General features: G+C 53.9%; 2 protein-coding genes across 3 annotated transcripts; one reads left to right on the top strand and one right to left on the bottom strand.

Moving 5' to 3' along the window:
* Positions 1-3713: 3713 nt before the first annotated feature.
* SHBG (sex hormone binding globulin) lies at positions 3714-7337 on the bottom strand. The gene is given in 9 exon segments (XM_084983016.1): positions 3714-3922; positions 4358-4565; positions 5157-5293; positions 5411-5570; positions 5805-5845; positions 5848-6034; positions 6978-7045; positions 7048-7075; positions 7245-7337. Coding segments are annotated over 9 exon segments (1041 nt in total). The 5' UTR covers positions 7323-7337; the 3' UTR covers positions 3714-3788.
* A 1625-nt stretch (positions 7338-8962) lies between these two features.
* Positions 8963-10601, top strand: SAT2 (spermidine/spermine N1-acetyltransferase family member 2). Of its 2 annotated transcripts, NM_001129962.2 has the most exon segments (6): positions 9000-9276; positions 9448-9499; positions 9633-9716; positions 9814-9915; positions 10057-10097; positions 10231-10593. In NM_001129962.2, coding segments are annotated over 6 exon segments (513 nt in total). In that variant the 5' UTR covers positions 9000-9210; the 3' UTR covers positions 10399-10593.
* Positions 10602-10935: the final 334 nt, after the last annotated feature.

Genomic DNA, 10935 nt, shown 5'->3' with positions numbered 1-10935 from the left:
GAGATGGACGATGGTGATGGTTGTAGGACACTGAAGTTTAATGTCACCAAATGGGATACTTAAAAATGGTTAAGATGGTAAATTTCAGTTTATGAGTATTTTAACCACAATTTAAAAAAAAAAAAAAAGGAAAGGAAACACAGGAAAGTCTTCCACTGACCAGACTGAGCCCCACCTCCTCGGTAGGATAGACAAGGTCTCTGACCCCATGGCTCAAGGTGCCTCCCCCACCTGCCCTCATTCCACCATATCAGTCTGGCCCCTGATTCAGCCACATCGCACACCCTTCCTTATTTCCTATGCTGGGCACCAGGCGCAGACTGAGAGTCCAAGAACTATGCACCAGGCTAATGGTATTAAAAAGGGTAACATTTTGGAGTTCCTGTCATGGCGCAGCAGAAATGAATCCAACTAGGAACCATGGGGTTTCAGGTTCGATCCCTGGCCTCGCTCAGTGGGTTAAGGATCCGACTTTGCCGTGGGCTGTCGTGTAGCTCGCAGACTGGGCTTGGATATGATGATGTTGCTGTGGCCGGGGCGTAGGCTGGCAGCTGTAGCTGGGATTAGACCCCTGGCCTGGGAACCGCCATATGCCGCAGGTGCGGCCCTAAAAAGAAAAAGAGAAAAAAAGGGCAACATTTCTCATTTATGGAGCACTTTCCATATACCACGCACAGTGCTCAGCATCTGACCTACAATGAATTCACCAACTCCCCCAACAACCCTGAGTGGAGTAACTGGCCCATTTTGTAGATGGAGAAACTGAAAGTTAAAGAGGTTCAGCCATCGGTTCAAGGTCCTGGCACGTCGTAGAAATTCCTATTAAAGCATCTTACATGTCTAGTTCTTTCCCCAGATCCCAGCTCTCCAGGGCCAGGACCAAATCTTATTCATCTTTGGAGACTCTGTGGACTCCCTAACACAGGCCTTGGCATACCCTCAGGAGCCAATTAATGTTACCTGAAAGAAAGGGAGAGAGAGAGGGGGACTTCCCGTTGTGGTGCAGCGGAAACGAATCCGACCAGGAACCATGAGGTTGCAGGTTCGATCCCTGACCTCGCTCAGTGGGTTAAGGATCTGGCACTGCTGTGAGCTGTGGTGTAGTTGGAAGACGTGACTCAGATCCTGGGTTGCTATGGCTGTGGTGTAGGCCAGAAGCTGTAACTATGATTCTACCCCTAGCCTGAGAACCTCCATATGCCGTGGGTGTGGCCCTAAAAAGAAAAAAAAAAAAAAAAGAAGAAGAAGAAGAAGAGAGAGAGGGAAGGAAGAAGGGAAGGGAAAGCAGAGGAGGAATAAATGGTACGCTGCCAAGCTCCAGAAAGGTTTTCAGGGGTGTGGGAGAGGCAAGGGACACTGGGCTGGCATTGTAGGTGCCCTTGGCGAGGGCCTGGCAGAGTCTGTGTCAAAGCAGAGTCAGTCTTAATGAAAGAGTGTAGACAGCTCTGGATGGTAATCTGGATGGTAATCAGGAATCTTGGAATCTAGGGCAAGCTGGAGAGAAAGAGAGGCTGGGGGCACAGTGTCCCAGACAGGATGGGGCGGAAGCAGGAAAGAAAACTAGCCCTTGGGAGATGCCTCGGGGACACAAGGCCAGGAAGCTGCCACTCAGAGCAACCCCCTTGGGGGAGACGCAGGTGTGTTCAGGCCCTTTCAACTCTCCCCACTGGCTCGCTTGCGGCCAAGGCCCGCACAAGACTTGGGTTTTTGGGATTTTGTGTGTTTCATTATTCACGTCTCTGCTCCAGCGGCTGCCTCCAGCAAGCTGCCCCTCCCCCCCCCCCGCCCTTGATTCTACTGCAGGATTTGATTTCCTTTGTAGAAATAACCACTATCAGAAATGACCTTGCTTTGGGGGGGGACATCCACGGCATGCAGAGGTTCCCGGCCAGGGACTGAACCCACGCCACAGCAATGACCTGAGCCACAACTCTGATAATGCCGGATCCTTGACCTGCTAAGCCACCAGGGAAGTCCTTGCTTATTCATTTTTGTTCACGGGCTGTCTGGCTGTCCCTCCCTTACACTGTGAGCTTCATAAGGGCAGGGATTGTGTTTCTCCTCTTCCCCAGTGGGTTCTCAGGGTCTAGAACAGTGCCTGGTACACAGGAGGTGCTCAGTCACCATCAGGTGAATGGACAGATCCAAGGGGCCCAGGAAGACCCTGAACACTGCCCAGGGACTCCAGCTGAATTTGGGCTCCCCAACCCTGCTGCAGACTCTCCTACAGAACACTTTGACTGGATGGAGGCAGCTGTAGACCCTGTAAACTTGAGATTGGTAGGGTCCGAGGAGGGGCCTAGGATTGGTGTCTTCCAACCCCGAGATTCTCTAAGATGCCTCCCTACCCTGGAGTCATTTAGGGCCTTGCTGCTCCTTGCAGAAGGGGGACGGCAGGTCGGTCGGATGAGTAACACCCTGTTGCCTGGGTTACTGGTAGCAAAATCCTTATAACCTGGGACACTGGGATCCCCATGGGGTCTGGAGATGGGGGATGGGTTAACAGTTCTTAAGGGGGATGAGAACTGAGAGGTAGGGTCCCAGAGGGCTGGGGTCCCTGAGCTTCCCAGGGGCCTGGGAGCTTTGGGCTAGGCTATAAGGATTTCCAAGAGGGCTGAAGGCTGGGAGCTGGGGACTTGGGTACGAGGTTTCCCAGAGAGCTGTGGGTTGAGGCAGGAGGGTGCCCCAGGGAGGAGCTGGGGCTCCACGATTCTCCTGAGGGCTGGGTCCCCATATATTCTTTGAGGACAGAGATATTCCTGAATCCCTCTGTTCTTTCCAGCTAGGACCAGCACAAGCCAGTTCTTGTTTAATGGAATAAAGGCAAATTCGTCCGGGAAAGCAGCAGGTGGACCAAGGCTAGGGGGGATAAGGCAGCTTGCGTGCCCTCTGCACTCCCCACTTTTTCTTTCTCCCTGCTGCCTCCGCCCCTTTCGCCAGAACCCCTACCCCCATCTCTCTACGACCCACTCATGCCCCCTGCTGCTACTTTCTTGGACAACAGTGGCCAGTCTAAAGGATAAGGAGTTCCCGTCACGGCTCAGCAGTAACAAACCTGACTAGTATCCATGAGGATGCAGGTTCGATCCCTGGCCTTGCTCCATGGGTTAAGGATCCGAGTTGCCGTGAGTTGTGGTGTAGGTGACAGACACAGCTCGGTTCCCGCATTGTTGTGGCTGTGATGTAGGCTGGCAGCTACAGCTCCAATTCAACCCCTAGCCTGGAAACCTCCATATGCTGCAGGCGCAGCCCTAAAAAGACAAAAAAATAATAATAAAATAAAAGAAATAAAGGACAAGAAAATCCCATCGCTGCTCTTCCCCCCTGATTTATGAACAGCTTCAAAGGGACAAAACTGAAGTCCCAAAGCAGTAGCTGCTGGGAAAGGAGGTGAGCTCCTGGCTCCCAGGAAGTGACCTGTACTAAGGGTATGAGTGTCTGTGGGTGCTTTTGCTAGAATCCCAACCTAAGATGTCACCACTTCCTCAGGAAGCCCTCCTTGAGCCCAGCCTAGGTCAAGGCTGCTGGCCGCCAAGCGTTCGCCATTCCCTGACTGCTCCCTTTCGGGGCTAATCAGAGTTTCCACTCACCCACCCACTCGTTAGTTTTTGATGGATGTCTGCCTCCCCCAGGGGACCTTGAGCACAGAAAGGGCAGGATGCAGGGTTGGTTTCACTCATCAGTATGACCCAGTGCTGGGCACAACGCCTGGTATATTGCAGATGCAGAGTAAATATCGGTTGAATAAATGAATGAGTGACATTCTAAGGGGGCTTTTCATTGGGGCTTTAATGGGCGGTGTCAGTGCCATTGCCTGGGCTCTGAGGACAGCTGTGAGTCCGAATGTCCTAGCTTCTGCTCAGGGCCCGGTCCATGTCCAGCCTCTGGCCATCCAAGCAAAAGGAGGTGGAAGAGGCCTCTCCTAGAGAGAGGTAGCATGGAGGGGACATTAGGGTGGCCTGGATCCAGAAGCTCCCTCCCGCTTTTCCAGTTGGAGCTACAGCTGCCGACCTATGCCACAGCCACAGCAACACAGGATCCGAGCTGTGTCTGTGACCTACACCACAGCTCACAGCAACACCGGATCCTCAACCCACTGAGCAAGGCCAGGGATTGAACCTGCAACCTCATGGTACCTGGTTGGATTTGTTTCTGCTGTACCACCATGGGAACTCCCTCCAACCTCAATTTTTGAACGCACTTCCTCCCCCTGCCCCTTTATCCTCTCCCTTCTCGTGGCCTTCTCCTCTTCCCTCCCAGAGTTTCCTTCCCCTAAAAATGCGCCCCTCCCAGCTTCTCCCCCACGCCTTTGCTGTTTCCAGTGGTGTGCTGAAAAGCTTGGGCAATGCTCTCTTACCTGGCAAAGCCCCCAGGAACAGCCGCCCCTGTGGCTGGGCCCAGAGGTTAAGGAGGGAGCCGCCGCCTGCAGGAGGCAGATCAAGGATCTCCTTCTTTGGCCCCTGGCTCTAAACCACAATGAACACAGTCCGCTTCAGCTGAAGGGGGAATCCCAAGACCACAGGCAGATCCAGCCCTGGCTCCGACCCAGAAGACAGCACCACCTTCTGCGGAGTGTGTGGGAGGGGACGTAAGAGGCAGAGAAAAGAGTGAACTGCAGGGAGTTCCCTTCGTGGCTCAGTGGTTAACCAACCCGACTAGGATCCATGAGGACGCAGGTTCGATCCCTGGCCTTGCGCTGCGGTGAACTGTGCAGATACAGTTCGGTGGCATTGCTGGGACTGCGGTGTAGGTCGGCAGCTGTAGCTCGGATGTGACTCCTCGCCTGGGAACTTTCATATGCTGTAAGTGTGGCTCTAAAAAGCAAAAAAAAGAAAAAAGAAAAGAACTGTACCTGCTCCTTGTGGCCCAGCTCTGGCTCCCTTAAGTCTGCCTCTTTGCCATGGGGTCCATCTACTGGCCATTCCACCACCTTGATCCTGCCTCAATGCTCTTGGCTTGGCCTTCTATGAAACTACAGCCACCCCAAGCAAATATACAGTCCAAGGAAAAGCCTTTTGCTTGCCATGGGTAGCTTTCATATGGGTCTCCCCCCACCCCACCCTTAAGCCTTCCTAATATTGACATACATTTTGGACTCCCCTTTGATCCCCGCTGCTCCCGGGCTCCACTGAATACAGGAAAATCCCCCCTCTTACTTGATCTTGGAGGTGGAGGTGGAGCCAAGAAGAGTTTTCTGGGGTCCCAAGGGCAAGGAGGTGGCCTGAGCCTGCTGCTAGCTGGAGTCCCAGGTCCAAGGAGAAGGCCCAGGGTTCTACATGAGGCTGGGGGATGCCTCGGGGGAAGAAATGACCCTCCTGAGGTCTCAAAGCCGGGGATGCATGGAGGGAAGGGGTTACCGGTAGAGGGAAAAGGACACAGAGCAGACCACGGAGGGAAAAATAGCCTTGACCGTGGAGACTGAATTCTGCACCAGTGCGTGGAGGGAAGAATATCCCAGGTTGAGACTCCACAGCACAGCTTCTGAGACTCGTGGGGACAGATGCTGAGGTCTGGGCCTGTTGGTCCAGCCAGTTATTCCGGCACAGGCAGCCATCCAGGGCAGGGACCAGCTGGAGCCCGTGGGGGGAAGGGAAGATGCGGGGGATGTTGGAATCCGGATCTCTGAGCCCCAGTCCCGGCCTCCCCACCCTGTTTGTTCCCTCCAAGACACAAGCATTTGGCCCTCCAGGTAGCTCTCACCCCATCCCATCTCCTTGGAGTGTGGACTTGGAGCCCCCATGGCCACCCAGCCAGCAGTGCTTTACCAGCTTTGGTCATGGTTCCTGCCCCTGTGGTGCAGTTACCAGCAACCGGAGATTGGAGTCAGGGAAGAGCAGCCCCCCAGCGCCATCGTCAGGATGGGCTGGGGTTTGTTATCGCGTGGCCCGGAGACCTGTCTCAGATGCGGCACCTGCTCCCCATCCACCCCCGGAAGCACGGAATCCACGTGGATCTTCTCTTCCACCTGCAGGAAGAACAGGAGAAGAATCAGAGCCCCCTGGGGCCTCCCTCCGCGGCTTTCTTCAGAGACAGCCTAGTATGGCAGAAGGAACACGTACTTGGAAGAGTCAGCTGGGGGAGTTCCCGTCGTGGCTCAGTGATTAACGAATCCGACTAGGAACCATGATGTTGCAAGTTCGATCCCTGACCTTGCTCAGCAGGTTAAGGATCCAGCATTGCTGTGAGCTGTGGTGCAGGTTGCAGACTTGGCTCAGATCTGGCGTTGGTGTGGCTGTGGCATAGGCCGGTGGCTTCAGCTCGATGAGACCCCTAGCCTGGGAACCTCCATATGCCATGGGTGCAGCCCTAGAAGGAAAAAAAGACCAAAAAAAAAAAAAAACCCACACAAAAACAAAACTGAAACAGATTCACAGACATAGAAAACAAACTTATGGTTACCAAAGAGGAAAGGGGGGAGGGCTAAATTGGGAGTTTGGGACTAACAGATACACACTACTACACATAAAATAGATAAACAACAAAGTCCTACAGTGTAGCTCAGAAAGCTATATCCAGGATCTTGTAATAAACTATAATGGGAAAGAATCTGGAAAAGAATATATACATATAAAACTGAGACACTTGACTGTATACCAGAAACTACCACAACATTGTTAATCAACCCTACGTCAATTAAAAGAAAAGAGGAGCAGTTCCCGTCGTGGCTCAGTGGTTAACGAATCCGACTAGGAACCATGAGGTTGCGGGTTCGGTCCCTGCGCTTGCTCAGTGGGTTAATGATCTGGCGTTGCCGTGAGCTGTGGTGTAGGTTGCAGACGTGGCTCGGATCCTGCATTGCTGTGGCTCTGGCGTAGGCCGGTGGCTACAGCTCCGATTCGACCCCTAGCCTGGGAACCTCCATATGCCGCGGGAGCAGCCCAAGAAATGGCAAAAAGACGAAAAAAAAGAAAAAAAGAAAACAGCAGCTGATGGAGAGAGGGTGAGGTCAGAGGACTAGGTCAAGGAACGAGGTCAACCTCATCCTTTGTGATCTTGGTTAGGCTAAAGGTCCTGATGGTGACAGGCTCTTGTCCATGGCCATTTCGAGGCACAGAGCAGGAGGGTCCTGAGGCCTCTGTCAGAGAGAAAAATTATTAAGTTGAAATAAGGACAAGCCAGAGACAGATGGAGGGAGCGAGGGAGGGAGCGAGGCACTGCTCCAAGGCAGGAGGAGGACAGAAAGAAGAGCGCAGGGCTGAGCCCCTCTCTGCCCAGCACCTGATCAGGAGATCACGTCTCAGGGCCTGTTCTTCATGGCTGGGAGGTGGCAATGGTGGCAGCAGCAGCCCACGCCATGTGGCCCGAGGCCCTCTGCTCTCCATAATCAACCTCGGCCTTCTCTGTGCCTCTGACAACTCTGGGGAGAATGCGTGGGGGCAGGCAGCCCTGGCACATGGTTGGGGAAGGGTTAAAGGTTGCTGGCGGTGGGGAGAAGTGGGGGAGACAGGGCCCCTGACCCTCCTGCCCCTCTGAGGACCACCCTCCCACACTGCGGAGAAATTGAAGAGCTGGAAGACGACACCTACTTCCCCTCTCCCTCTAGAGCCTGACCTGGGTCCTCCAAGCCTTCCACCCACCTGCGGAGGCTGCCTTGACAACCATGAGCTCTAAAAGCAGTCCTGCCTGGCTCCCCAAGTAGCATCCTCCGTGAGGTCTACAGCTGAGACATGGAACCTCAAATACTAGCTGGGTGACTGTGGGCAAGTCACCCCACTGTCATGCTTCAGTGTCCTCCTCTGTGAAACGTGAAAAATAATACTTTATGGGGTTACTGTGAACGAGGATGAATGGGGATAATGCAGGCACAGCGCCTGGTATCTGCTCTGAGCTCCTTCCTCAATATTCTCACAAGCTCTGAGGTTTGCCTCATAGGGAGGTATTGTCTTTGTATCCACTGACTGATTCAGCAGATACTGAGAGACTCCCCCCCCCCAAGCCCCCACCCCCCATTATCTTCCCTTATCAGTTTCCTACAAGGCCTAACCATTTACCACCAGAAATTCATCACCCTCTCCCTGATCCATTTTATTTTATTATTTTACCTTTTTTTTTTTTTGTCTTTTCTAGGGCCACTTCCGTGGCATATGTAGGTTCCCAGGCTAGGCGTCAAATCGGAGTTGTAGCCCCTGGCCTATGCCACAGCCACAGCAATGGGGGATCGGAGCTCCATCTGTGACCTACACCACAACTCATGGCAACGCTGGATCCTCAACCCACTGAGCGAGGCCAGGGATCAAACCCGCAACCTCATGGTTCCTAGACAGATTTGTTAACCACTGTGCCACGACGGGAACTCCTATTATTTTATTCTTAAAAAAAATTTGTTTGGGAGTTTCCGTTGTGGCTCAGTGGTTAACGAATCTGACTAGGAACCATGAGGTTGCGGGTTCGATCCCTGGCTTTGCTCAGTGGGTTAAGGATCAGCGTTGCTGTGAGCTGTGGTGTAGGTTGAAGACATGGCTCGGATCCTGCATTGCTGTGGCTGTGGTACAGACTGGCAGCTACAGCTCTGATTTGACCCCTGACCTGGGAACCTCCATATGCCACGGGTGCGGCCCTAAAAAGCAAAATGAATAAGTAAATAAATAAAAATAAATTATAGTTTATTTTGCAATGTCCCTGGCCTATTTTAAAATACAAAGGCTCCTAAGAGAAGTAACACTTTGAGCCAGAAGGAGGTTTGGGGCTCGTCCCAGGTGGGTGGGCTGGAATGGGTGAGTTTGAGTAAATGGTACAGCAGATTCTGCACACTTCAGTTAAAGAAGGTGTCTTTTGAGCCGTGGGCTTTCTCTCTCCGGTGGAGCCTGGAACACCCAAAAAACCGCGAAGAAGCCTCGGCAGTCCAGCCTTGACCCCTGCCCAGAGGCGCGGTCACGAGACCTGGTCAAGGGGGCTGGGCTGGGGTGGGCGGGGACATGCCTTCTCTGCAAGCTGATTGGCTGATTGGTGCGCGCCTGCCCCTGCCGAATTTAGAGGCTACCAGGCAGTGAAGACCCCTCGCCTAGTCGCTGTCGCTCCCCCCGCAGTAGCCGGAATTGGACTTCGGCTTTCCAGCCCGCGGCTCCTTCACCGCCTCGCTTCCCACCCGTGCCCCCGGCTTCCCGGGATCCGAATTTGTAGGCCTCTTAAAGGGTCCCAGTTGCTCTTCGCCCGGTGCTCCAGAGCGGAAGTGGGGGTCCTGGACTTTGGTCCCAGACGTTGAGGATCGGAATGGCTTCCGTGCTCATCCGAGAGGCCAAGGAGGGAGACTGTGGAAATATCCTGAGGATGATTCGGGTGAAAGATGCGGGCCGGAAACCAGGGTCCCAGAGGGGGTCAGAGCGGCGCGGCGGGAGTGGGGCGGGAAGGAGAAGGTGGGAGCAGAGGGAGAAGGGCTCCCTGGGGTCCTGCTCGGGGAGCAGGGAGACCCTCCTGCCTTAATCTTGTCTCTGCCCCCCCACGCCATAGGAACTCGCCGAGTACGAGAAACTGTCCGACCAGGTGAAGATCAGTGAAGAAGGTAGAGGCCCAACACCTGGCTCCTGCTGGAGGCTGGGGAGGGAGTGAGGGATGAGTTCAGGCAGTAGCTCCAGGCTGGGCACACATCCAGGCCTTCTCTCTCTATCTCTTTGTCGCAACTCCCATCCCTGCAGCCCTGAGAGCAGACGGCTTCGGAGAGAATCCTTTCTTTCACTGTTTGGTAGCAGAGATTCTTCCTGCCCCTGGGGAGCCACAGGGTAAGAACATCCCGACCTCAGAGGGGCCCCCTGCAGTCAGCCTCAGAGGTCGCTCCCCCAGGCGCCCAGTCACCTGCCCTTCTTTTTTCTCTCTCAGGGTCTTGCATGGTGGGCTATGGGCTGTACTACTTCATCTATAGCACATGGACCGGACGGAATATTTATCTGGAAGACATCTACGTGAAGCCAGAATATCGGGGTACTGGGCAAGACTGGGGTGGGAAGAAATCATCACCCCATAGACTGCCCCATCTTTTGCCCCTTAATCGTAGCCTGTGGTCTTTTCTGATCCCCTTCAGCTCAGACAATCCCTCTTTTTGCTTTTTTCTCCCTACATCAGGTCAGGGGATTGGTTCCAAAATAATCAAAAAAGTGGCTGAGGTGAGGAGAGGGGTGGGGCTACAAGCTGGGCCCTGGCAAAGCCAAGCCAGATGGGAGGCACCTGGGTTGAATGGCAGGTGAGAAGGCCTTTTCCTTTTTGACCCCCGGAAAGTGAGCGATTCTTCTCCCATAGGTGGCCCTGGATAAGGGCTGCTCCCAGTTCCGCCTGGCAGTCCTGGACTGGAACAAGAAGGCCGTGGACTTGTACAAGACCCTAGGAGCCCGAGATCTGACGGAAGCGGAAGGCTGGCATTCCTTTCGCTTCGAGGGAGAGGCAATGAGGGAGTTGGCAGGAAAGTGACATTATCCCTTGGGGATCACTCTTTTGGCTTCTCCAGCCCCACCAGCTCAAGCACTCCTCAGAGACTGTCTCTACGGACCAAGGCCTCCCTGAAGGAAGGAGGATTGGTGGTGAATAGTCCCAAAGGGAAGGAGCAAAAGTGAGGAAGAGGCCTTGCCACCCCCTTGTTCAGGGTGAAAAATAAATGAGAATTTCTATGTGTCGATGTGGTGTTGGGGAGGGGAGTTGAGGACGCAGTAAGCATCGGCTACTTTAACATCCTTTCTCAGTGTTCTGCCTGGTGGCCGTTGCTCCTGGGGGTAAAAGGGGGCCTAAGATGACTTTGACCCTCAGTGGACCAGAGTATGGGCTCTGGTCTGTGGCATATAGAGGAAAGGGGAGCAAGGGGTCAGTTTGCACACTGGGTGTGTTGGTCATGTTTGGGACCCAGACAAAGGCCTTCCGTGTTGGGACCCTGCTGTGCGGAATCCAAGACAGAGGCCGGCCCACTGACCTAACAGATGGAACAGGCTGCCACCTGGTGGCGGCATTTTCAGG

This window comes from Sus scrofa, chromosome 12 (assembly GCF_054392235.1).
Source record: "Sus scrofa isolate SSC_HxYL_T2T_F1_AM1 chromosome 12, Sscrofa_HxYL_maternal_Yorkshire_Landrace_v2.0, whole genome shotgun sequence".
NCBI classification, from domain to species: domain Eukaryota; kingdom Metazoa; phylum Chordata; class Mammalia; order Artiodactyla; family Suidae; genus Sus; species Sus scrofa.
Note: the sequence above shows the minus strand (reverse complement) of the source record. Positions and strands in the feature narration are given on the sequence as shown.

Bases quoted from the DNA above. Each gene is read 5' to 3' on its own strand.
- SAT2 (XM_084982563.1), top strand. From the start codon at position 9,211: ATGGCTTCCGTGCTCATCCGAGAGGCCAAGGAGGGAGACTGTGGAAAT. The intron at 9,277-9,447 runs GTGAAAGATGCG...CCCACGCCATAG, and splicing joins ATATCCTGAGGATGATTCGG to GAACTCGCCGAGTACGAGAA. The intron at 9,500-9,632 runs GTAGAGGCCCAA...CCATCCCTGCAG, and splicing joins GGTGAAGATCAGTGAAGAAG to CCCTGAGAGCAGACGGCTTC.